The sequence below is a fragment of the Myxocyprinus asiaticus genome, chromosome 29 (genome assembly GCF_019703515.2).
Source record: "Myxocyprinus asiaticus isolate MX2 ecotype Aquarium Trade chromosome 29, UBuf_Myxa_2, whole genome shotgun sequence".
Classification (NCBI taxonomy): Eukaryota; Metazoa; Chordata; class Actinopteri; order Cypriniformes; family Catostomidae; genus Myxocyprinus; species Myxocyprinus asiaticus.
Window position 1 is genome coordinate 26,675,431 of NC_059372.1, and position 27,641 is coordinate 26,703,071.

The 27,641-nt window shown below is 37.6% G+C and overlaps 2 protein-coding genes and 1 pseudogene across 8 annotated transcripts in view; 2 read left to right on the forward strand and 1 right to left on the reverse strand.

Moving 5' to 3' along the window:
- The window catches only part of LOC127420223 (protein Flattop-like), a 10,509-nt pseudogene extending 1,745 nt beyond the window's left edge, over positions 1–8,764 (reverse strand).
- LOC127420472 (cyclin-Q-like) lies at positions 168–4,705 on the forward strand. Of its 2 annotated transcripts, none has more exons than XM_051662795.1 (6): positions 168–267; positions 379–550; positions 650–833; positions 919–1,051; positions 2,387–2,605; positions 3,407–4,705. In XM_051662795.1, the coding sequence occupies exons 2-6, from the start codon at positions 448–450 to the stop codon at positions 3,494–3,496; spliced, it is 729 nt and encodes a 242-aa protein (XP_051518755.1). In that variant the 5' UTR covers positions 168–267; positions 379–447; the 3' UTR covers positions 3,497–4,705. The 2 variants fall into 2 exon arrangements, with proteins under 2 accessions (XP_051518755.1, XP_051518754.1); XM_051662794.1 differs by having other exon boundaries at positions 379–501.
- Positions 8,765–14,424: 5,660 nt separating the features above from the next.
- The window catches only part of LOC127420430 (plasma membrane calcium-transporting ATPase 3-like), a 72,071-nt gene continuing 58,854 nt past the window's right edge, over positions 14,425–27,641 (forward strand). For all 6 annotated transcript variants that reach the window (XM_051662717.1, XM_051662712.1, XM_051662713.1 and 3 more), the window contains exons 1-2: positions 14,425–14,822; positions 26,571–27,262. In XM_051662717.1, coding sequence (XP_051518677.1) covers positions 27,034–27,262 — 229 coding nt within the window. In that variant the 5' untranslated portion in view covers positions 14,425–14,822; positions 26,571–27,033. The remainder of the gene's footprint in view (positions 14,823–26,570; positions 27,263–27,641) is intronic.

Genomic DNA, 27,641 nt, shown 5'->3' on the forward strand with positions numbered 1-27,641 from the left:
CATCTCTTATATATTATATGTGAGCGTATAAAAAAGAAAGAAAAACATTGCAATTTTACTCTAGATGAAGTTGTTCGCAAGGAGCTCTAAAATAATGGTTGTACAGCATCTTCCCAAAAGTGAGGGTCGCTGTTGAGCGTTTGAGCTTAATGTTGCATACTCAGCGTTCCGCCGAAGAAAAACAATGTCTGATGTCGTTTTCTGAAGAGATGTAGCGTCATATTAGGGCATAATCATAAAGTATATTGTACAATATCTAAACAAACAGTAAGGATAAATTCTATTTTTCACTCTATTTTCTCTTTATTTTTCAAGCTTGACATGCAAAAGTGCAAAAGGTAGCGTTTGGTTTATTCTAATGCAGTTTTATTGATACAGCTTCTGCGACTGACATGCAAGTGTCAACATCTGCAGCTGTCAGTGAGGCGAGAGGAAGAAGTGCTGAAGATGTGGACAACTCAAAAACACACTTCAGAGTCTGTCGGTTTATCATTGAGTCTGGTACTTGCACTTTATCTGACTATTTGTTTTCTGTTCCAACACTGGAATTGTAAGTTAGCCACTACATATTGGCTTGCATTGTGGCATTATCAAAGGATGAATTGTCTAGTTTCGTATTGAATGCCTCTCATGTTTTCCATATCCGTAGGTGTGAAGTTAGACATGAGATCTGTGCCAATGGCTACTGCATGTGTACTGTATCACAAGTTCTTCCAGTCTGCCAGTCTGCAGGTCTATGAGCCTTATCTAGTGGCCATGTCCGCAATCTACCTCGCAGGCAAAGTGGAAGAGCAACATCTCAGGACAAGAGATATCATCAATGTCTGTCACAGGTGTAAGAGGAGGACTTTATTGTACTCTAGCTCTCTGAGACAATACATAGTAGCTCATCTCTGTCCATCAATCCCTGTGTTTTAGGTATTTTCATCCAGAGAGTGATCCACTAGAGTTAGATGGGAAGTTCTGGGAGTTGAGGGACAGTATAGTACGGTGTGAACTCCTCATCCTCAGACAATTGAACTTCCAAGTGTCATTTGAGCATCCACAGAAGGTAGTACGTGCTGTAGGATTCTTGTTCATAGTGTACATTTTTTTTTTAATTGATATTGGTTTTAAGTGGTATTTAGCTGAATGAGCAGTTATATAGTGTATTTTTCTATACATTTACTTATTTATTTCTATCCAAGACAGTGAATTCACAAGTTTTTTGCTGTTATGTGTCTAATAGGGCTTTGAATTGCTTACATTTTTTAAAACTCATTAATCGCACAGTTTTCTGTGATTAATCGCAATTAATCATGATTAATCATGGTAAATGATAACTTACAATAAACATAAAAAAAATAATCATAAATATATTTACTTTATTCTTTGTCTCAAAGAATTTGCAAGAAATTGATTAGTCATCACTTATTTTAATTATATAAATATGTACATTAAAATATATTATTTTTTATTTTTTTAGTTAATTACACACATTTTTACGGTGTAACTCTTTGATGCAAGTGTATGTAAACATGCCATAAAATCAGTGGACATGCTGTAATTAAAAATTGGGCAAAATCCTCTTGCGCTTTACAATGGACTTTTTTAAATAATAGGATCAAATGGGCAGATTAAATGTACTGTATTTCAAGCTTTATTGGCAAGAGAAACTTAAGTGTACATTGCCAGTGCATTATAAGACACTATAAAAACAGATATAAAACTTATTGAATGCTGAAATTTAATTTGCTGAAGTTTAAAATCTCAAAACTATTTTTTTAAATTTTTTTTATTTGGCTGCCGTTCAGCCTCTACAAGTATATCCTGGTTCTTCTCAGTCTCTATCGCACACACGCTGAGTCTCTCTTGTGTAGTTTCGTTTTTGACACTGGTTCAGATGAAAGAGAGCGTTTTCGTGTGATGCAAAGACATATGGCAGCGTGCCCGTATCTCTCCCACACCTGGCTCGCTGCTTGTGGGTGAAGTCTCCATTCTCCTTACAGTAAAAACGCTCCCGTGTTTATTATAACTGGGACATGCGTTGCACGCAATGAATAAGCGTGCACTGCTCCACACAATCACTTTCTGTTCCAGAATGTGCAGTAAAGTTGAGTGTGTACCTACTGGAAATGTATATATGCCAATTTTAGCCACAGGAAGTGGGGAAAAACATTAGTGAAGTTTCATGAAGTGAAAAAGACTGATACTGCATTTATTGCGTTTATTTTTTTTTGAACGCGTTAAATATAAAGCCAAATTTATGCTTGACTATAGATCATTTTAAAGTTTCACAAACATTCTCTCATCATTGATTAGATGCTTCTGAAACTGTTCCTTCAACAAATTTGTTTGTATCCCCCCTTACTAACTTTCTTTTTTTTTTTTTTTTTGCTTTGCCCAGTACCTGCTGCACTACCAGCTCTCTGTGAGGAGTCTTTTGAACCGCCATGCTTGGTCTCGAACCCCTGTTGCTGAGACGGCCCTGGCCTTATTAAAAGACAGTTACCATGGCTCTGTGTGTGTCCATCATAAACCTCAACACCTTGCCCTCACCTCCCTTTACCTCGCTCTCCAGACATATGGAGTACAGCTCCCAAGAGGAGAGGTAGAGTGGTGGCAGGTAGGTGTTTTATATTTTATTGTATAGAACTACATAGAATGTCTTGGCAGCACTGATTTCATGCTGTGGGCTCACAGTCTGAGACTGAATGTTGACTGGTTTAAGTTTCAATGGTGCCAGGACCAGATCAGGCATCAATAGAGCCACAATTGCAGTAACCTTTAGTTTGCTGGAAGTAGTTTCCATGGCGATGGTGGCACCTAATGGTAGCTACCTGGTTTCAGAGAAATAGCATTGCTATTGCACACAAGTTTTGTTCCCTTGGTGATACCTCCAAGTATTATTTAAAAAGAACCAAACCATTTCATGAATTTTAAAGGTTTCACAAAGATACCTGTACATGCATGGCTTTGGTTTCCTAGAACATTTTACATTTTGTGACATTAGTAGAACTAGTATTCCAATTTTTGAGGTATTTAAGGACAGAATTAATTTTTCTAGACTTTTGCAGCAGCTTTTAGTGCTTTTAAGGAAAAAATAGCAAAGATTAATATCCTGTTCATGCAGTGCATCATGCCCACCATCTTGTTATGAACATCATCACCTTCCTTACCTTCTTGTTAGGGTTTCTGTTCTCATTTATAAAACACAGCCTTTCTGGTGAGAACATTTGAGGTTGACATTTTAAACATATTTTAAAAGCCAACATATCTCATTATAAGACAATAGAGTAGATCTTATTTGCTGTCTAAGGGTTAGAGTTAGTTAGTTGAAATCTCAAATAAATTGTGCTGCTAGACAAAACCTACAAGAATCTTTGTAAACTAGGATCTGCATTAATGTTGTTTTGCTTCTCTGCAGGTTTTTTGTGCAGACATTACCAAGCCTCAGATTGAGACCATCATGAGTGAATTACTGCAGCTTTATGACATGGAGGCCAAGTGTACCTGAGAGAAGCACAAATAAAACGGTATTAAAACACTGATGTGGAAACCAACACACCCTGTCTTAGATCTGATAATCTTAACACAAGCACTGGACCCTGCATCTCTTGATATTTAACCAAACAAGCTCTACTATTTAATTACATCATAGAACATGAAGATTTAAAAAGGCTCTCCCAAGAATGTCTTCCCAGTAGTGCTGTATTTACTGGAGAACGAATAGGAGAATGTAGTTTTATACGGGAATAAGGTTTGGATATGTAATTTATAGCGTCAATCAATTGCCAGGCACCGACCTACTTTTTTCTTCCTACCTTGTGCTATTTTTCCCTTGAAAAGAGGGGGAGAGAAGTTACAAAAGAGATTAAATGGCTGGTTGCAGGAAGAATGAAACAAAAGAGGTGCCAGCCTGTCCTCAGAGCTTAATTGTGACTTAAGGTAAAACAGCTCGATCTGTGCCGTTTCTTTGAAATTGTATCATTTAGTTACTCTTTTCCTCTTCCTTCTGAAATTGTCCCAGTAGGTTTCTTTGTGTAACTGCCTAAAGCAGTATTACTGTATGATGAAAGCATGGTATCACAATTTTACTTGTCACCAGCCTTCTTTTTAAAACATTTTGTCTGTTTCAGCGTATTACTGTAAACTTTTATATCTTCCTAATCAACCATGTACATAAACTGACAGAAAGGTTCTGTCTGAAGTCTATATTTAAAATCTGTCATTACAATAAAAATTGTTTGTACTAATGCTTTTTGGAACAGCACCTGTAAATAGTCTTTATTTGTTATTTTACATCTGTGATGTTCTACTTCAAATTTCTGAGTCTAGTTATGTCAGGACATCGCTCTAGAGTGGATCTTAATAAGTTACTATGGCAACTGCTGTTGTGGAGCGAGCCTTTGAAACATACAAATGTGAGACTCCATTATGGCACACCTGTCAGCCTTAGCACATCAAATAATTGCGGTCTTGAAAATGTACTAATTTAGTCATTATTTACTAAATCAGTCATTGCTAACATGTTAAACAGCTATTTCCCTTGTAGCTTTGAACTGAGAATGGTGTTGACTGGTGTGCAATATTACAACATGGTCTCCTTTTTTGTATTTTAGTATGTGCAGCATTTATCTCTCGTACAGATTATGAAATAAACATGAATTTAAGATAAGTGTATTGTAATGTACTGTATTTAATGAAATACAGTGGTGTGAAAAAGTGTTTGCCCCCTTCCTGATTTCTTATTTTTTTGCATGTTTGTCACACTTAAATGTTTCAGATCATCAAACAAGTTTAAATATTAGTCAAAGATAACACAAGTAAACACAAAATGCAGTTTTTAAATGAAGGTTGTTATTATTAAGGGAAAACAAAATCCAAACCTACATGGCCCCGTGTGAAAAAGTGTTTGCCCCACCTGTTAAAACATAACTGTGGTTTATCACACCTGAGTTCAATTTCTCTAGCCACACCCAGGCCTGATTACTGCCACACCTGTTCTCAATCAAGAAATCACTTAAATAGGACCTGCCTGACAAAGTGAAGTAGACCAAAAGATCTTCAAAAGCTAGACATCATGCCGAGATCCAAAGAAATTCAGGAACAAATGAGAAAGAAAGTAATTGAGATCTGTCAGTCTGGAAAAGGTTATAAAGCCATTTCTAAAGCTTTGGGACTCCAGAGAACCACAGTGAGAGCCATTATCCACAAATGGCAAAAACATGGAACAGTGGTGAACCTTCCCAGGAGTGGCCGGCTGACCAAAATTATCCCAAGAGCGCAGCGACGACTCATCCAAGAGGTCACAAAAGACCCCACAACAACATCCAAAGAACTGCAGGCCTCACTTGCCTCAGTTAAGGTCAGTGTTCATGACTCCACCATAAGAAAGAGACTGGGCAAAAATGGCCTGCATGGCAGAGTTCCAAGACGAAAACCACTGCTGAGCAAAAAGAACATTAAGGCTCGTCTCATTTTTGCCAGAAAACATCTTGATGATCCCCAAGACTTTTGGGAAAATACTCTGTGGACTGACGAGACAAAAGTTGAATTTTTTGGAAGGTGTGTGTCCCATTACATCTGGCGTAAAAGTAACACCGCATTTCAGAAAAAGAACATCATACCAACAGTAAAATATGGTGGTGGTAGTGTGATGGTCTGGGGCTGTTTTGCTGCTTCAGGACCTGGAAGACTTGCTGTGATAAATGGAACCATGAATTCTGCTGTCTACCAAAAAATCCTGAAGGAGAATGTCCGGCCATCTGTTCGTGACCTCAAGCTGAAGCGAACTTGGGTTCTGCAGCAGGACAATGATCCAAAACACACCAGCAAGTCCACCTCTGAATGGCTGAAGAAAAACAAAATGAAGACTTTGGAGTGGCCTAGTCAAAGTCCTGACCTGAATCCTATTGAGATGCTGTGGCATGACCTTAAAAAGGCAGTTCATGCTCGAAAACCCTCCAATGTGGCTGAATTACAACAATTCTGCAAAGATGAGTGGGCCAAAATTCCTCCACAGCGCTGTAAAAGACTCATTGCAAGTTATCGCAAACGCTTGATTGCAGTTGTTGCTGCTAAGGGTGGCCCAACCAGTTATTAGGTTTAGGGGGCAATCACTTTTTCACACAGGGCCATGTAGGTTTGGATTTTGTTTTCCCTTAATAATAACAACCTTCATTTAAAAACTGCATTTTGTGTTTACTTGTGATATCTCTGACTAATATTTAAACTTGTTTGATGATCTGAACCATTTAAGTGTGACAAACATGCAAAAAAATAAGAAATCAGGAAGGGGGCAAACACTTTTTCACACCACTGTAGATCTTACAGCATATAACAGTCATGGCAATTTGTTCTCGTAATTTGCTTTTGCTCTTAGTTATTTTACTATCCACACTGTCATTTAGGGTGATGCAGATAAATGTCTCTCCTTTGCGGTAAATAGTTTGGACATTTTATTGGGAAACTATCCAAACATTCCTGCTTCACTGCCCTCTCCCATTACACACATACACACACGTTTACAGTATGTACACACAAACACCCACATTTCTCAGCAGGCAGGCCTTAATGCTGGGCATCATGAATTATGGAGAGGGTACATGTGCAGCCGGATTCTCTTACATCAATAAAACATCAGCATGGCCCTCACTATGGGATAGAGTGCTGGGAATAGGAAGGATGGGATTGATTGAGACTCTAACCTTACTGCCTTTGTAATTCCCATCTGTGTCCCCCATTCCTTGATTTTTTTCCATACAGTATGAAGTAAAAACAAGCTGTTTTTTTTTTTTTTTTTTTTTCATCTTTGACTCTGTCCAATGGAGTCTTTTCAAAATCTTTCATCTCTCACCATTTCCTGTGCTCTCTCTCTCTCTCTCTCTCTCTAACACTATACAGTGCATCCGGAAAGTATTCACAGCGCTTCACTTTTTCCACATTTTGTTATGTTACAGCCTTATTCCAAAATGGATTAAATTCATTATTTTCCTCAAAATTCTACAAACAATACCCCAAAATGACAACGTGAAATCACTGTAAACAATATTTAAAATGTGCAGGCCATCAGCTGCGGCCAAAAGCCAGTCAACCTACAGGTCACTGTAATATTTGAGCCAAAAAAATCGTTTTGCGTTATTCCTGAAATTGTGCACATTCTTAAGCACACTGATCATATGCAACCCACCCAATCCCCTCTCTGCCTACTTCTGTAAAAGAATTGCTTAAATCTGGAAGTACTACAGTATTTTTTGCATACCAAAGATCTAATGTTTTTCTCTTCTTGACATCAGAAGTCCTGCCAGCGTTGGTACTGCAGCCAAATCAATTAACTCTCAAAGAGGCAAACTATTGATGTTAAATTCAGTGGGTGTTTAGGAAAAGCTAAATAAAAGGGTTGTAAAATATACTTTTGTAATTACAGAACAATAAGAGGGAGAGAGGGGCTTTAAGGATGGGCGATACCACTTATTTTATTTTTGATCAAATACCAAGTACTATTAATGCCAAAATCACTGAAATATATACCAGTACCGATACGTCTATTAAATTGAATCTTTAGCAAATTCTGAGGATAAAATGGGAAATTTGAAATACTACATTTAAAAGCCATAATCATTTTTAGGACTAAATGGGAAATTTAGTAGTCTCATTAACAACTATTAATTAGAACACTATCAAATATCAATGTTTTAACAACTTTTAATTTCAATAAACTTATAGCAAACTTCACACAACCATTATAATAAATGTCACATTTAGTTTTGTCATTATTAATGTAAATTTCTTCTAGTTGGTGTTTTCTCTGAGTATAGTATCCTCTTTAGACCTGCGTGCATTTTCCATTTCCCTTTTTGATTTGTAACTAGTAGCACCTAATAAACATGCAAAAAACAAAAACCTAAAAATTGATGTCCGTATGTGGACAGCAGGACTAAGTTGTGAAAATTTTTAAATGATACCGAGCTATAGAAAGTCAGATTTCTATGTTTCCAGGAGTGTTGGTTATTCATGTTTTTGAGACGTTGCAGACTGCAAGACAATATGTATTGGGAAAAGCACAAAAAATAAAAACTTTACAAATACAAATTATTTGACTTGATTTGACTTTAAGTTCAAATGTTTTTTTTTACTTTGGCAACAAAATCTCAATGTTCTCTCTTTGCACTGTCAAACAAACAAGTGATAGCCAATGCTGAAGCATTTTACCAATCAGAAATTAGCAAAATTAATTCTGATACAAGTAATGGTAAGCATCGTCCAACCCTTGCCAACCATGTTAAAGTTATACATTATAAATTCTGAATCTATGTACTGGTTACCATTGTCCCATGTCTGTTAACCATGTCGAGTTTAAACATCTGTAGCCTGAAACTGAACTTTTGATAGGAAGTTTGGATTGACTGCACTTGGCATCAGAGGAAAGCTATAGGATGTTGTCTGTCTGCACTGATCTCAGAACAGTTTGAAATGCACCTTATTTTCGTCCTTACTCCATATAAAGCCTTTTAAAAGCATTTTGTAATGTTAAAATGCACAGTAAATATAGGATTTCTAATGAAAACCTTGTGCTATTGTACACATTAGTGTACATTGTGTTTAGCAGTTTGGTGCTTCATGATAAATTGCAAAAAAAATTAAAATATGGTATTTTGGATGAAACTAGAGACTCTTCTTTTGACTCAAACAGGTTTCAATGTAAAAATGCAAGGTTTCTTACCAGATGTAGTTTTGTTGGCGTTTCTCCCAAAGACAGACTCCACTTTGATTGGCGCCATGTTGTTTTTTTCACATGACTCCGTACGTCGACAATTTAACTCTTTTCTGACAGCCCTGAACTGAGATCAGCCAGTTTAAATCAAAATTAAATTATGCATTGCGTATAGCGAAACAAAAATACAATGTCCACGCATGTGTACATGGGGTCACATGAGGTTAAGGATGGGCGATACCACTTATTTTCTTTTTGATCCAATACTGAGTACTACCAATGCCAATGTCACCGATACCTGTACCGATATGTCTATTAAATTGATTTTTTGTGAATTTGTAGAATAAAATGGATAATTTGAAATACTACATTTAAAAACCATAAGCTTTTAAACATTTTTAGTTCTAAACGGGAAATTAAAGGAATGTTCCGGGGTCAATACAAGTTAAGCTCAATCGACAGCATTTGTGGCAAAATGTTGATTACCAAAAAAAGTAATTTAGACTCATTCCTCCTTTCCTAAAGAAAGCAAAAATCGAGGTTTCAGTGAGGCACTTACAGTGGAAGTGAATGGGGCCAATTTTTGGAGGGTTTAAACACCGAAATGTGAAGCTTATAATTTTATAAAAGCATTACATTAATCCTTCTGTTAAAACTTGTATTATTTGAGCTGTAAAGTTGTTTAAATCATCATTTTTACAGTCGTTTGAGAGTTTTAGGGTTTATTGACATTACATCGTCATGGTAACGAAGTTGTAAAATTGGCTATAACTTTACAAAGAAAAGGTTTATAAGTGATTTTATCATATTCAGTCATTTTTACACCCATATCCTTTATGTCTTGTGGCTAAAATTTTGAAACAGTGAGTATTTTAACGTTCAAAAATTGGCCCCCGTTCACTTCCATTTTAAGTGACTCACCGCAACCCAGATTTTTGCTTTTATTTGTTTTTGTTTTTTTTTTTTAAAGAAAAGGAGGAACGAGTCTAAATAAATTGTTGTGGTAACCAACATTATGCCACAAATGCTGTCCATCGTGCTTAACTTGTATTGAACCCGGAACATTCCTTTAAGTAGACTTAAGTAGACTTAGTTAACAACAATTACAGAACACTATCAATGTTTTAACATTTTATTTTAATAAACTTATAGCAAACATCACACAAACCCATTATAATAAATGTCACATCCAGATTTGTCATTATTTAGTGTGAATTACCTCCAGATGTTGATTTCTCTGAGTATAGTATGTAGTAAGTTCCTATCCTGCGCTACTATTTGCTAATATAATTCTTTTTTTCCCCCACTTTGAAGCTTACTATACGAAGTTGCCAATTCCATAGTAACTAAATAATAAAATCACTAGTTTAAAAAAATAATCATTATCAGTATTCTCAATACAACATAAGTACCACAAGGAAATTGTGTATTTAGGCATTGTCTCAAAATGGCTTATTGAAGTTTTATATATTTAACTAGACCAAACTGGTGAACTGAACCTTTTCTTCTCAACCATTCTGCTAAAATAGCTGTAAAATGGTGGTCAGTTTTAATCTAATTTTCATTACAGAATAGAGAACTATTAGAAGCTACAAAATTTTAGCTGAATCCTGGGAAAGGCCCTATTTATTGGAGATGTGAGCTGGAGTTCATAGACATGGAATGGTCATACTCAGGTAGCTTTTGGATGGGGTTCCACAGTAAAGCAGTGAGATGTAACACATGATTGGGTGGATTGTGTTTTGATTGACAGTTAGACTCCATCGTTGGCTTGGGCTCCAATACTGGGCTTACAGAGCCGGCACTACCTGCAGGGCTAATGCACAGCGGCTCCCAGAGGGACAGCCATCTTCTAAACCCTCACCTCTAAATTACAGACACAACTCTACATCTAAACTTTCTCTTTACTTTACTTGATGTGCCTCACAAATATTTCAGTGTGATCTGCCTTTGTGTGTGAGAGAATAGGAAAGAAAGATGGTATTATTGAGTGTGATGTTGCACATATGCAAGATCAGACTATTCATGTATGTTTTTTTTTGCATGCTGGCAATGAAACACCATTGTCTGTGTAGACTAATGCAGACCGATGTTATGCTTAAAAGATGCTGTTCTTCATGTGTAAGGTTGCAAATCCCAAAGCTTGGCCCTTGGGACTCTTATCGTCGAATATACTAGGTGCACCCTACCAGTGGTAACTTGGATCAAGCCTGGGTATTTCCTCTGTGCCCTTGTGTTTACACGAGCATCTGGTGAAGAGCATTTAGTGCTTGTGTGTGTGTGTTTGCATATGAAGGCTTGAGAAGAGGCACACTTGAGCACTCGTCAGCACATAAAAGCTTTTTCTCGCTGGTCTGAAAGGCCTCCTGCATTAGAGCTATTAGATTTGAGCCCGGTATGCTTGGAGACAGCCAGAAGATTACACCTGCGTGGGTGTGATGGGGCGACTGAATTTATTAATCGAAAACACAATGGAAGAGTGAGACTTACCAGGGCCATAGAGAGGGTTATGGCCCAGATTTGAATCAAATACACAGTGATCATGAATAAACAGCTTCTCACCTGCTTGCTGGACCTCTGCAGGGCTCAACGAGTCAGTTTTTGACTCCAAAATGTAAGATTCATACTGTACTGTAAGCTGTGATGGGTGTACCGATTACAATGTAATTAGTTACTGTAATCTAATTACTTTTAGTCAAGTAGTGTAACACATTACATTTTAAAGTCTTGTAATCAGATTACAGTTATTGATTTTCAGTTAAAGTAATTACTTTTAAGTACATTACTTGCGCTAAAGTAATATGTACTATATAATTCATTTAAAGTATGAATTCGTATGTATGTCTGTTAGCGTTTCTGTGACAAGAAAGCAGCTATCTGTTTACATGCACTGTTTAAGTGGCATACTCTTCACTCCCGAATACATGCGGCTCGATCAGTAAGCAGCTTTCTCCACAGCAACGTAATTTCCCTGTGACGCTTGTGTAAATAACAAACATGGTATCCGAGGAAGACTTCACTATTTTATTCTCAGTTGTGTCACTTTATTTCCAGGTATTCCAGAGTTGTTGCTGTATTTGTTTCCTGAACTTTCCATCGTGATATGCAGTGGAACTGTGCTGCAATAGTGGGGTTTCCCACTTACATAAAACTCTGGAATGCGAACATGAGAGGCCGTCGATATTTTACACTGGTGTGTATAAATGGGTATAGATTATAGTGTACTTGCTTTTCCCACTGTACTCCCTGAAATGTTGAATTCTTTCCACTGTGTTGACTTGTTGTTGGGCTCCATCCTATGACGTTTGTTCTCCGGTCTGTTCCACGCACATGCGCACTATTCAAAAATCTGTTAGAATGCTGCTTGTGTGTTAATGTGGTGACATTAAGCCGCGTTCTCCGGGAGAAACCTAGGTGTGATAAACCGCTTTTTCTTAATCTCTTGTTTACATGATGTTTCAGAATGCTGCTTTCTACAAAAACCTTGGAATAACTCTGCATGTAATCAAAATTGACCCTATTTACTTTGTTAGCACACATTACTAGTCTTGTGGTGAACAATTATTCCGTGCAAGTTAATCCACAAAAAAAAAAATTTCTTCGTAATCTTCAATCAAAATCTGAAAATTAGCTTCGCCTCTGGAATGACATTCCTTCTCTGATGTCAGTTTGAAGGCTTGGGCAGAACATCCTTTTTATTTTAGTTTTCTCCCCAATTTGGAATGCCCAATTCCCAATGTGCTCTAAATCCTTGTGGTGGCGTAGTGACTCGCCTCAATCCGAGTGGCAGAGGACAAATATCAGTTGCCTCTGCTTCTGGGACCGTCACTTTGTGCATTTTATCACATGGCTTGTTGAGCGCGTTACCACGGAGACATAGCGCACGTGGAGGCTTCACGCTATTCTCTGCGGCATCCACGCACAACTCACCACATGCCCCACCGAGAGCGAACCACATTATAGCGACCACGAGGAGGTTACCCTATGTGACTCTACCCTCCGTAGCAACTGGGCCAATTTGGTTGCTTAGGAGACCTGGCTGGAGTCACTCAGCACGCCCTGGATTCGAACTCGCGAATCCAGGTGTGATAGTCAGCGTCTTTTCTTGCTGAACTACCCAGGCCCCCGGGCAGAACATTCTTTAACCACTCCCCTCCAACCAGCAGTCTGCTTTGAGCTTTGACAGCAAGTAAAAAAGATGCATAACAAACAGAGATGGCGAGGGGTGCGTTATAGGTTGTGGTTCTCCCAAATCCATTTTCCCAATCCCCCAAATACCCTGGTTGCGGGCCCGATGGCTTGATTTTTTGCATTTAGAATATCAGAGTGGTATGTTCGAGGCATTTCACCCACGAATGCTTCAAAAATTGGACAGAACACGAAATGGGGTTTGTGAAAAATCTGTCCTTAACAGATTCGGCTGTCCCGTCAGTGTACACCGTTGGTACCTCACAAAGTTTGACAGTAAGTGAAACTAGCTAGCAACGGTTTTCGTCGCTAGCTGCGTTATCTGCCAGCTATATATTAGACATAGTTTTAGGCTACTGTTCTAAGCAATGCACCCTATTTAAAACCTTGCCAAAATGCAGTAATTAAACACCGGTTAATGTAATAAAGGTTGCAGCAGTAATAGCAAATAACAATTAGTTTTGAAAAATTAGCATTACCATTGGGAGACATCGAGATGCTCTCGAGGGTGAACTTGCTCCTGAGTCTTCACGTTCTCCTGATCCTCGTCCTCCTCCACTTGCTGCAAACAAACTTCATCTCCATCGAAAGCGATTGCTGGCAGTGTGTCATGCGGCGAGTAGTCCTCCACAACTGATTGTAAACTTGAGTTCAGATCTGCCTCATTTTCTGTATGGAACGCCTACTTTTCTAGATCCAGTCAATTCCCAGTGGATTAAAGCAAGCCCCGCCTTCTATTTTTTCTCATTCAATATTCCGTTTCACTCAGAAATATGTCATGATACTGAAGTTGGTCGCAGCTTCCGTTACATGCGGACTTTAAGTGCATTTAAGTGAGGAGGAATTAGACATTTTGAATTCAAGCGGAAAACCAAAAACTTTGAAAAAGCGATTTAGAACGTAACTTAAAAGAAAAATAATTAGTAATGTGATTACGTTTTAGATTAAGTAATCAGTACAGTAATCAGATTACATTTTTAGAGAAGTAATTTGTAGTGGATAAATTATTTTGAGTAATTTACCCAACACTGACTGTAAGTTGGTTATTAGATGCACAGCTGGTCTGACTAACTGCAGTGCTAATCAACCTGATTATGTTCCAGTTAATCACTTCAAAAAAGCCTGGAGTCTGCATCTCGTGTTGAGCCCTCGATGAATAATGTATGTATCATAACTTTATGAACATCAGTGCGTGCCAATTCCGCACGTTTACTACCTGTACACATGACCTTCAGAGTGATCATCAGTATGCCTTCTGTTCAGGGATGCTTTGCACCTCTTGAATCCAATAGCTCTCGATGGTCGACTGAGGACTAAGTTTTGTTGTCGATGTAAAGTACATTTAACGATACCTGTTCTGTTTTTGGGTTTGAACTCGCGCATGTGGTAGGTTGTATGAGCTGACGTGATCGCACTGTAAGGGAGCAGAGTGGGAGGGAGGGAGGGATTTTGAGCGATGAAGGAGGCTGGGGTGGGGAGAGAGAGAGAGAGTGAGTGTGTGTGTGTGCGCGCATAGCAGCCCGCGCGGATGCTGCGTCCACGGTCCTCAGCGCGCAGCTCAGCGAAGGGGCTGTCATCACACATCGCATAAAAAAAATCCAAATATCGCTTTATCACCTCCTTGATTTACACTTTCAAGAAGAAGCGTAAAAACCGCACACGAGCAAAATACCTTTGCCCTTTTGTTTTACATCGTTCGGGACAGTAATTTCCCAACGTCTCCAATTTTTTTCCTCTGCGGAACCTCCATCCAACCAGGCAACAACTGCACTATTTAAGGATTCATAGTCTCCATCCGTAGTAAACACACCGCTAAAACACCTGGGCGATAGAGGACAATATGGCAACAGCTACTGAGTAATTTGTATTTCTCTGAAGCGGATCCAGGATTTTCCCCTTTCCCCAACAAACCGCGGCAATGTCCTTGGAGCATGGCCTGGTGAGTATCTCAGATTTACACCAATCAGGAATGTTCTTGCCATGGTAACAGTTGGCAGTTCGTTATCATTTAGAGTAGACTACTTACTGTTAAATTGTCCTTATATATGTTCTGCGAATGCAAAAGACACCTTTCTGTAAAACCTGTCCTGTTTTCTTGTTATAAATGATAGCTGTCAAGCAGATTAAAACTACTGCATTGAAGCCCTGGCCGCAAAGAATATTAGTTACAGTCAAACCATATGATGCATATGATTATTCACGAAGACGTCGTCCGTGGTTTCCCATCTGTAATGTGTTTATGTGTTGTCCTTATGATTGTGGATGACTGTATGCCTTTCGAAAGTGTTCTCACGTTTTTCTAAATACCAAATGTATACTTTTTAAAGACGATTAGGTATTAAAGATTGTTTATAGCAGTGTTGTTTTTGTGTAACATTTCTATTCGGATGAGCGGGTCTAGATACCTGGCACTGGTGGTACCCACACACATTGCGTTTGTTCCGGATGCGAGTGGCGCACCATCCTCTCTTAAGCAGCATGCTCGTGCTAATAATTCAATTAACATCGCGAGACACTCACTAGACGATAAAGACACGCGTTTTCTTTGCAAGTATTCGTGCTCTCACGCCGGGTTTAGTGCAAAGAGCAGTCGCCCTCTGAAGGTGACCAGTAAAGGTCATTTTATTTGAGAAAACATCGCTGTGGTGCACCGCGAGACACACCTGACCAGCATCTGCTCAGTGACGACGGCGCGCGATATGTGAAGTTCGCTGTGAGTTGCTTGAATTTTCATTGGCAATCCTGAGGACTTTTTTGTTCCTACTGCAAGGTGTGCGAGTATGCTGGGTGTGGAACGAGGAGAGGAGGGGGTAGTTGTAGTCTCGCATGGCTGTAAATCTATACTCTACTCTGATTGGCCACTTAGGGTAAGATGGTGTAAGATGCCCCCCTTAAGGACAATATTCATTTACTTTTAAATTGTAACTGTATATATAAACCTTTAGCATGTACAGGATGATGGGGCATCACCCAACATATTATCAAGGGAAATAAATAGAAACATTTGCTAATTTTGTTGTCATAGCACAAAATAAAACAATTATGAAAAGGGGCCATCTTACCCCACTACTGGGGCAAGAAGACCCCCCAGGGTAAACTTGTCCCAGGTGTCATCCGATTTATAATGTATAAAATACATCTGATATCATTCTTAGTAATGTATTTTTGACATTTAAAGGAAAATATAAAATCAAATATTTTATGTAATTGTTTATTTTCACAATTTAGTTGAATAATTGAATAACTAAACAATGACAAATCAAATAACAGAATCCCAGTGGGGAAAAAAAAAAAAATTAATCTGCAAGGTAAACTTATTCTATGAATTATATACTTTACAGGCCTATGAATATATACATATACAAATAAATAATATTTTTAATTTAAGGCATGTCATAGTAATACTATGATGTTTATTATGGTCTTTTTTTATACAAATTAATGGTTACTGCTGTATTTGATCCTTAGTTTCTGTAAACGATATTTAGTTTCATAGACATTGAGGGGGAAATGTGTAGATAAGTGGTTGACTCTTAAATATTTTAGCTACATTTGGTCCCCCAACCATGACCCCTGTCTTGATTATGGTTGCATCACTGCATATATTTATAGCTCTTTATATGAATGTGCCCATGTGAGTACTACGCTTTGGTGGTAGCCAAAAACTTGCCTTCTAATGAGTTGAAATCTCAATTCAGTTGTCACTTCTCTATGCAATTACACACATCTACTGTTTTGTTTTTGTCATTCTTTTAAAAAGATAATGCACACCAATGAAAGTTCAATATCAAGTTAATTCATTATTAAAAATGAAAATTATCTCATCATTTACTCACTCTTATGCCTTCTCTGTGTGTGACTGTCTTTCTTCTGCAGAACACAAACGAAGATGTTTAGAAGAATATTTCAGCTCTGTAGGTCCTTGCAATGCAAGTGAATGGTGACCAAAATGTTGAAGCTCCAAAAATCACACAAAGGCAGCATAAAAGTAATCCATAAGACTCCATTGGTTAAATCCATATCTTCAGAAGTGATATGATAAGTGTGGGTGAGAAGCAGATCAATATTTAAAACCTTTTTTACTTTAAATCTCCACTTTGACATTCTGAAAGTGAAAGTGGAGATTTATAATAAAAAAGGATTGAAACATTTCTCACCCAAAGTGGTTGCATGGCTTCCGAAGACACATATTAAGCCACTAGCGTATGTATTACTTTTATGCTGCTTCAAAGGTTTGGTCACCATTCACTTGCATTGTATAACTATCCTTTTAAGACTAATTGAAGCGATCACCTCCACTCATCAAGGTCACTGTTTTGGCTTCCCTCGTTGTAAGCAACTTTGATGGTTGCTCACAATGGAGAATTGTAGGAACAAAAGGATTGACACCTGTGCACAGGCAGCATTTTATGTATCTTCTAGAAAAAGTGCTTAAAACCTTAACAAAAAAAGTTGTTTGTGCTCCAGTTTTCTGTCCAGGTTGCTCTAGTTTGAATGCTGTTGTTGCAATAATAAGGAAAGTTGACCTAGAAGACTTCTGCTGCTGCGCTCACACTTTTATGGATTAAAGTTTGTTAAAAAAAAACTAAAATTTTTTTTTTGTATAAATATATATATATATATATATATATATATATATATATATATATATATATATATAATATACAGTATGTATATACTGTATATATCCCTGATGAAAATAAAGAGTGACAGAGAAAAGAGAGTGATTGTGGTCAATATTTGAAGTGACAACCACATCTCGCACACTCTTGCATTCATATCTTTTCATGAATCTTACACAGGATGATACATTCTTAAATCAATGGCCCCTGATGCTGTAATATAAATGAATGGGTATGACTGGTGCATGTGTGATTAAAATGGCATGGTTGATAGATTACATTTGGAATACAACATACCTACTTAGATCTTTTAAGCCTTTAAAAACTAATGAATATCAGGACTGAATATCAACATAAGCTGCAAAAATTATTTTCTCAATCAATATTTTTCTCTCCCAGAAAAAAATGTCTAAGATCATAAGACTTGTTTTCAGAGAATTTAGCTTGAATTACGTTTATGTTTCTTACCCGATTGGTAGATTGTTTTTATATTGTTTAGATATTTTTACTGGAAAATGAGACAAAATACAGATTAAGAATGAATCTTTTTTTGCAGTTTATATGTATACACTCTATGAGCAGAACAAATACAATGTTACTTCCAATAGAGAATCATGCAGAGTTGCAACTGTGTCTTGACACATGAAATGCAAAAGCAGAGCTGATGCAGGGTTAGATAATGTGTGTATAGATCAGGGCACAGTGACTGGACATGGCCCATGGGATGGTGGTTCATGGTTATGTTATGTCTCCATCAGATAAAAATGACTCCCACCTATTTGCAACACATAAATAGAACAATGATCCCATTCTTATTCATTTGGTCAAAATCACACACACCAAGGAAACATATCCTTGTTACTCTTACAGTAGAAGGCACAAATATCTGAACTAATAATAGACTGATATATTGACCAGGCTGCTTAATCAGCTGATATTTGACAAATTGGATAGTCAAAGGATAGTGCACATATTTTCTGATTTCAAATATATATATATTTAGTGATTCCAGTAAATATTGGTAAAATCGATTATTTAAATTTGACTTCATCATGTTTTCTATCAGTAAGTTCTATTATATTGGCCACCAGCCACCCTGAGCACTAGATATCGGAACCTACCATTAAAAACCCATATCTGTCTACAACTAGTCTAAACCATGGTCAGATATTTATAATAGAAGATGAGGATCTTATGTTACTCCCTACTGACTCTTATGCCAATGCAGTCCATGTTTCGCTCAGAAAGCCTGAAACCAATGTAATGAATACAGGCCACTGCAGTGAAGTTGGATGGGAGGAGGTAAAATTGGACGAGCAAAGAACAGATGGACAAAGAGACTAAAATTGAGGATAATGGGGGGGGGTTGCTATGAACTGAGCCAGACAAGGTAATATCACAGCCCAGCAGGTGTAGCTATAGCTCACATGTGTATTCAGAATCCAGAAGTGTTCTGTCAGAAAAAGTTGGATTGGCCAAGTGTGCTTACAAACACAAGGACTTTTGCCTGGTAACAGATGTTTCGAGTATTTACAGAAATGCAAATGAACTGCATATTTACAGAATAATACAAACACAATAATATGAATATGAATATTACATGTACAAAGAGTTGTTATCCTGTAAACAGGAATGTGCAAAGCAGAATAAGAATGTGCAGAGGCATGGGTTGTTTAAAGATGAAGTGTGTAATTTTTAAGTTATTTAAAAAAGTTGTTCACTAAAAATGACAAAATATCTCAATTGTAATCAAATTACTTTACTGATTTAAAATCATTTGTGATGCTAACTTAAATGTTGTTACAGTACATTTTTGGAGAGGTGCACATCAGGCTATGGTGTAGTCTACACCGTAACCGCCATAGGTTCGACTCAGAAGTATTAATTGGCCTTTAAAGTGAAACACTGTTGCTCTTAGGCACTATTAAATCATTCCTCTGTTTGAGCAGCCCGTCAAGTCCAACACAGCAACAGTGGCTGACTCAGTGGTGTGAGTTTGGGGCGGGACTTTCTGTGTGTACCAATAATGGAAGATGGGAATTTTATGGACAACAATATTTAGCCACAACATTAAAACCGCCTGCCTAATATTGTGTAGGTCCCCCTCGTGCTGCAAAAACAGCGGCAACCCGCATCTCAGAATAACATTCTGAGATGCTATTCTTCTCACCACAATTGTACAGAGTGGTTATCTGAGTTACCGTAGACTTTGTCAGCTCGACCCAGTCTGGCCATTCTCTGTTGACCTCTCTCATCAACAAGGCGTTTCTGTCCACAGAACTGCCACTCACTGGATGTTTTTTGTTTTTGGAACCATTCGGAGTAAATTCTAGAGACTGTTGTGTGTGAAAATCCCAGGAGATCAGCAGTTACAGAAATACTCAAACCAGCCCGTCTGGCACCAACAATCCTCCATGCTAGTGGTTCTGAACCTTTTTAACTCCAAGGCCCCCCACTGTCCAAGACAATATTTGAAGGCTCCCTCACCCGAAACTAGACATGTCTGATTAAAATAATTAATCATGGATAATTTGTGATTCTAGAAGTTTCAGAAAGAGTCTGTTTATAATTTGTAGGCATACATCTTAAAGTATTTTTTTAGCATTTTATTTAAGTTTAATTATTTTAATATTTCTTATTTTAAATACATTTTAAGTCAACTTGAGGCCCCCTTGGAAGTGTGCTGAGGCCCCTAGTGGGTCCCGGCCCCCTGGTTGAGAACCACTGATCCATGCGATTATCTAATCAGCCAATTGTGTGGCAGCAATGCAGTGCATAAAATCATGCAGATACAGGTCAGGAGCTTCAGTTAATGTTCACATCAACCATCAGAATGGGGAAAAATGTTGATCTCAGTGATTTGGACTGTGGTATGATTGTTGGTGTCAGGCGGGCTGGTTTGAGTATTTCTGTAACTGCTGATCTCCTGGGATTTTCACGCTCAACAGTCTCTAGAATTTACTCTGAATAGTGCCAAAAACAAAAAACATCCAGTGAGCGACAGTTCTGCAGATGGAAATGCCTTGTTGATGAGAGAGGTCAACAGAGAATGGCCAGACTGGTTTGAACTGACAAAGTCTACATTAACTCAGATAACCGCTCTGTACAGTTGTGGTGGGAATTGAATTTGTTTATGTCCAGAAAGGTATGGGCCTATACAAGTAGTTTAAATATGAAAAATAAAAGTAGGGAATTTAATATTGCACACATGGGTTTCTATAAGTATCATGCATAAATATTAATTAACAAATAGCACAGAAATGTTATATTGCACTCAATGGAGATGTTGCACTGTAAGAGACCTTTTTGGATCAAATGAGTATAAAGAAGAAATGGGGGAAAACATTATATAAAACATATACAAAATATTCATCAAGGCTTATTTCTTGCAGAGAGTCTGTGTTTTAATTTTTTTTATTATTATCTTATGGCAAATAGCAGAGGGAGTTATGTCTGTGTCCTATTCCATCAGTCTAGCAAAAATCACCCTTTTCTCTTCCTTATGACAGCACCTTCATTACCGCCACTATGTTTGATCCTCTTAGTAAAGCTCTGTCAGCAGCAGGCCTGCAGGCCTCTGTGCTGTATTTACCCTTGTCACTGAGACTCTCTATAAACATGGAGCTCATGGGAATGAGAGTTTATTTTCTGCTCTGAAAAAAAAAAAAATACTGGCTGACAATTAGATGAAGAATCTTGTAAAGTGTAGTTGCATTTGTCATTCTGCAGAAATAACCCAAGCGATGTCTGTCCGCTCACATTAAAGCAGCATAGGGATGGACTGATGTTTTTTTTTTCTTCTTTTTTTTCTGTTTCCTCTATATAATGTCTTTTTGTTCCATTTTTAGAACAGAACAAAAGCTAATTTTTCTGGCTAAAAAAAACTATCTGACAGTAAGTTAGATTCACAGATCTAATTAGTTAGGATATCTAATGTCTGTTTAGATTCTGTTTGTGTATGAAAGCTTTTTTCCTTTAGAGCTTTTTTAATCTGCCTCAGTCGCAATACAACTGGTGTTCTTATACTGTATCTATTTTAATTGGGGAGTTGGGGGTCATAGAGGGAATGTGTCTTTTCCCCATATAAACTGGCATGCCATGACATAACATTTCTGTAATAAACAATTAATATAATATATATTATTATTATTATTATTATTATTTTATTTATTATAATTTTTTTTTCTCCACATTTCCCAATAGAACAGAAATGCAATTGTGGGTCTTTATGATCACATTTTTTTAATGTTATTCTCACAATACTACGTGATATGTTCATAATCAATGATTGGGTCTTTTAGGGTTAAAGGTTTAATACAAATATAAATAAACATTCTGTCATTATTTACTCACCCTCATGTTGTTCCAAACCTGTATGACTCACTTTCTTCTGTGGAACACAAAGATTAATAATCTAATCTAATCACAAAGTGATTAATAATCGTGATTAAAATGTATACCATTATCATGCAGCCCTAGCGTCATTTACTAGTTTGTAGCTTTAACACTTTGTTCAACATGAGAGCTGCTGTTTAATGTAATTTAATTTTTTTATTTTAGAATTGATATCTAAGCATTGTTCAAATCGTGTAGCCCTGTAAGAAAAGAAATAAAAACAATCTCAAATGACAGAATAATCGTGATTAATAATTGATTAAAAAGTGATTAAAAATGTAACCATTATCGTGCAGCCCTAGCGTAAACATTTTTTAAAATTTCTTCTCTTGTGTTTCATGGGAAAAGAAAGTCATATGGGTTTGGAACAACATGAGGGTGATTAAATGACAGAATTTTCATTTTTGGGTGAACTATCTCTTTAAACAAGTAGAAAAATTCAGGTAACAGCTGAATAAGAGTGGACGGAAGTGTGGCTAAACTACTTCATTCAGTAGTTGGACTCTGTCAGTGAACTGTCTCTATAATCAGAGTGAAGTGAGCAGCACTGACTCATCGACTTTGCTTTTAATTTCAAATGTTCCCAGTGAAAAGTCATTTCCGGCATTGTTTCACAGCTTCATGATCCATTTTTAATGTTTGAATATGGGTTAGGGTTTCTTCTAGCTTTAGGGTGTAGTGTGTGTCTGTGCCCATGTGTGGGTGTGAGCACTTTTCTGTTGGTTACTTAGACATATTACATAAGGCGCTGAACAATTTATGTAATGCTGGCCCTCTGTCTCTCCCTTTTAACTTTAGCAGATTGGGTTGGGTAGCTTCTGGGCGGTCTGGTCTAGGCAGACCTGGGAAAGCTCAGTACACTATCATCAGTGTCTTACCTAATGGCATTAGAGCACACTTGCTGAAAGGTTTGGGAAAACACGTATCAATATGAATATTCAGCATAATCTCCAGACCATCTGCCTCCTGCACACTAAACATAACTGCACGGTTAAGCAGTCTCTTGGTGAGGCAAATCTGGGGCTGCATAGACCCAGAAGTGTGTGTTTGTCTGTTGACAGGAAGTGGCTCCAAAAGAAACATATCTTCACAGAAACACATATACAGAGACAAATCATATAGCTTTGTTTTTTCACTTCATGCTTCTTGATTAATCGGATTGCTATCTGATTGGGTATCAACAATCAATTTACACTTGGCTACATACTGTAACTGTGTTCACAAAACAAATATAAATCTGAACTACTATTCCTACAGTATATACAATTATAACAAACTGAACTTCTGTGATGATAACAGTGTGCAACAGTCTGGATCCACAAGTAAAAATCCCATTAATGTTCTCCATAGATGGATAGATTTCTAACAATACCTTGTAAACCTTTAAAGACAGACCTACTGTGAGCTCAGAGGTTGTTGATGGTTTATGGTATGTGCTTCTGCTGAAGCTATCAGTCTGCATTATTTCAACTTAATTTAACAAAAATGTGTTTAAAAAAGGAATTTCTTGTGAAAAACTACTCTACCCATAATCCTGAATGATCCACCTATCAGAGAATCATGTCTAACAAAGCGCGCCAAGAGCTCTGCAGCGACGGCCCACTCCTCTATGACGCACAGCGAATTATGCAGTTGAGTCTCTCTACACTTGCAAACTAGTGATACATTTTTATATACCTGAATATTTTGCAATAAACTTAAAATATATTGATTTTATACTTATAATCAACAACTCTGAAGGACTATTTTGTGGTTCAGTACAAGTTAAGTTTAATCAATAGCATTTGTGGCATAATGTTGCTCACCGCGGTGAATAAAATCAATATATTTTAATGATTTTGACTCATCATTTTCTTTAAATAGATGCAAAAATGGAGGTTACAGTTAGTTACTTAGAATGGAAGTAAATGGGGCCAAAATTGGAGGGTTTAAAGGCAGAAATGTAAAGCTTACAATTTTATAAAACCACTTACATGAATTCTTCTGTAAAAAAAATTTTTGTTTCTGTTTTTACAGTTGTTTTAAGGTGGCAACGAAAAGTGTAATATAACTTTACACAGAAAAAATAATTTTATCACAGTAAAAGCATGTTAACACATATTGTTTACATCTTGTGGCTATACTTTTGAAACAGTGATTATTTTAATGTTAACGGACTGGCCCCATTCACTTCCATTGTAAGTTCCTTTCTGTAACCCAGATGTTTTATTTAATTTTTGTTTTATGAACAGGGACAATTCGAAATAAATCTGAGTGGTAATCAACATTTTGCCGCTAATGCTGTCGACTGAGCTTAAATTGTATTGAACCTGGAATATTCCTTTAAATCAATAGTTTGATATTTTTCCATTCCTTCATAAAATATGTAAAGTACACCATCTTGTAGCTTTGTCTTTTTGTCCAATTTTCAAATACTTTTTTGCTTTAAATCAACGTTTGTAACTTGTGATTCACCTCAGAGCTGGTTGGTGTGGATCATGGCTTAGAACTCTTTTATGAATTTCTCTTTTTATGATTTGGTGAAATCCCTATGGAAAAAATGAATGGGAAAATACTTTCGGAACCAATACAGCTGGAAAAGTGGATGGGCAGTGTTGCTTTCTTTTAAGACAACCAGTAAATTTTGTTACACTTGATGTCACTCATAAAACCTAAAAACAGGAAGTAGCTGCAATGGCTAATAATTTCATGATTGCAGTACAAAAGGCAACGCTCACCTAGATTGCAGCGCTCCCAAACTTCTGAATGCCAACAAAAAGTTTACAAATCTCATCAACCAAATGCATTTACATCCACATCTTGTATGCGTCTCAAATCACCTGCACTTAAATGTGTGGTGTTCGGGTGTCCACATCCTTTTTTCATAGTGTATTTTGGATAATTTTATAATACTTTTAATTACCAATAAGTGTGCAGTACACTCAGCTTAGTTTAACACATTTAACCATGTTTAAATCCATTCCGCAGAATTTTACAGAATTTTACCCTAAAATCAGTGCAAATAATACCTAAAAAAAATTAATAATCTGCGTATTCCATCTGGGCCTCCATTTGACCCCATATTATCTGTTGACTGTGTGAAACCTTTCTGTTATGTATAAATGCCATGCATCAGAGGAGAAGAAAGGAGGGGGAAAGGAAGGCTGGAGGGCGACTGGGACTGGGTAGTGAGTCAGCATGAGAACGATGACACCCTGTATGTAACTCACAGTCCTATCTGCCAACACACACAAGTCTTAAACACAACACACACATACCACAGCATACCACATACCCCAGATTCATCATTATCTAAGAACACAGGGACAGTTAGAGATAAAGATGTATGTTAGGAAATGGGAGAAAAAAAATAGACGTAGATAGAGTCAAGAGATATAAGCAGAGCCTAAATGATAGAGGCGAATTCTGTGATAGTGTTGATGTTGTTGTGTTGTGATAAAGTGCGAATAAGAACTATGTGTGTGTGTACAGGTTTGTGTGGTTTACGAGGACATTTATTTAGGTTACAAACTGGTAATTACAAGGGTATTATGCTAAAAATGTGGTTTATGAGGACATTTCTAGTGTCCCCATAATTCAAATCGCTTAAAAAACATACTAAACTATTTTTTGAAAAAGTTTTTTGTGAGGGTTAGGTTTAGGGGTAGGTTTAGGGGAATTAATCTATAGTTCGTACAGTATAAAAATAATTTTGTCTATGGAGAGTCCTCATAAGGATAGCCGCACCAACATGTGGGTGTATGTGTGTGTGTGTTGGGGTATAGCGAGGCCGAAAGAGCTTTGTGGGAGTCAGAGGCATCTGTAGGTTTCCATGGCAACTATGGGCCAATGCAGTGGTCTAGATCGCTGAGAGATACAATATATGCTATATGCATCGCCATCTGTGAGAGCACACATTCCTCATACTGTATATCTCACTGTATGTCCAGAGATTTTAGTGTTGTTGTGTTCTAAATGGACTGACCTCTCTGTTGAAAATAATTTAAATATTGAAGACCTGTGTAATATCTCATTAATATTTATGAATTTGACAGATGCTTTTACCCAAAGCAACTTACAGCACATACAAGGTACACATTTTAATAATTCATGCGTTTGCTGTGAATCAAACCCATGACCTTGGCATTGATAATACCATGCTCTAAGAGTTGAGGTCAAGACTTATAATTATATGATGATTTACTCACCCTTATGTTGTTCCAAACCCGCAGGACTTTGTTCTGTAAAACACAAAAGTAGATGTTAGGCATAACATTAGGGACTGACAGCCTTAGTCACCATTCATTTTCATTGCATCTTTTTGCCAAACAATAAAAGTGACTGAGGTTGTCAGTCCTTAACATTTGTGTTCCACAGAAGAAAAAAAGTCATACAGGTTTAGAACTGCATGAGGGTGAGTAAATGATGACAGATTTTTTTTTATTTTAGGTTGAACAGTCTCTTTATTGAAGGTAAAAGAAGTACAGTGTGGCTCAATTAAAACAATAAATGACCTTTGAGTTGAGGTGAACATGCGCTGATATATTTGAAAGCATTAGCTCGGAGCCGTCTGACTCTATGCTCAGTCTGCCTGCAAAGGAATGCCCACTGTACTCTGAGTTGCAACATGCTGCCCACACTAGAACTTTGAAGACTGTAATGCATTTTTTTCTGTCTGTGTGTCTTTGCAGGCTTCAACACCAATCCCAGCACACTGCACCCTCTGAACCCTAACGCTACAAAAAATCCTGCTTGGTTTTGAACCCTTCATCTCTCTTTCTTTTCTCCTGCTCTCGTTCTCGGTGTCCTGATGGATTGGAAGCGCCCCGATCCCTCGATCTGTTGACCCTCGGGGTGAGGGGGTAGAGCAGAGAGGACAGGTTTTCTCAAAATACACAAGTGTCCGGCTGCCATTGTCCTAATTCATCTGATGGAGAGTTAGAAGAACGGGAGCTACTACTGGGGAGGGAGAGGAGTAGAGGAGATAAAACAAAACCAAAAAACGAAAGCCAAGAATCATCACAAAGACTTTATTCTTTGCTAAGCCATTGAGATTGCTTTGCTAAGAGCTCCAGAGATCTGGACGTGGGGAAGTTATAAAGACACGGATAAATCTACATCAAGCATCGTGGACCGAACACCTTAAGACCCAAGATGTCCACGACGGCAACCATGGGTGAGATGGCAAACAGTGCGGTAGAGTTTTACCCCAAGCGGGGAGGAGGTAGTGCCGAAGTCAATCATGCTGGAGACTTTGGAGTGACGTTGGACGAGCTCCGGGCCCTGATGGAGCTGAGAGGAGCCGAGGCCTTGCAAAAAATTCAGGAAAGCTTTGGAGATGCAGATGGCCTATGCCAGAGACTCAAGTCTTCCACCAGTGATGGTGAGAGAAATGTTCTAAAAACTTTGTCTCTCTGTCATTTCTGTGTCCTTCTCCCTTTTTCTCTTTTATTCTTGTCAATCCAAACCTGTATGACTTTCACTTTGGTGAAACATAAAAGAAGGTGTTAGGCAGAATGTTAGCCAGTCACAATTCACTTTCATTGATCTTTTTTTCCATACAATGAAAGTTAATGGTGACTGAGGATAACATTCTGCTAACATCTTCTTTCTTGTTCCACAGATGACAGAAAGTCATACAGCTTTGGAACAAGAATAGGGTAGATGATGACAGAATATTCATTTTCATTCCCAAAATGAAAATTCTCACATCATTTACTCACCCCCATGCCATCCCACATGTGTATGACTTTCTGTCTTCT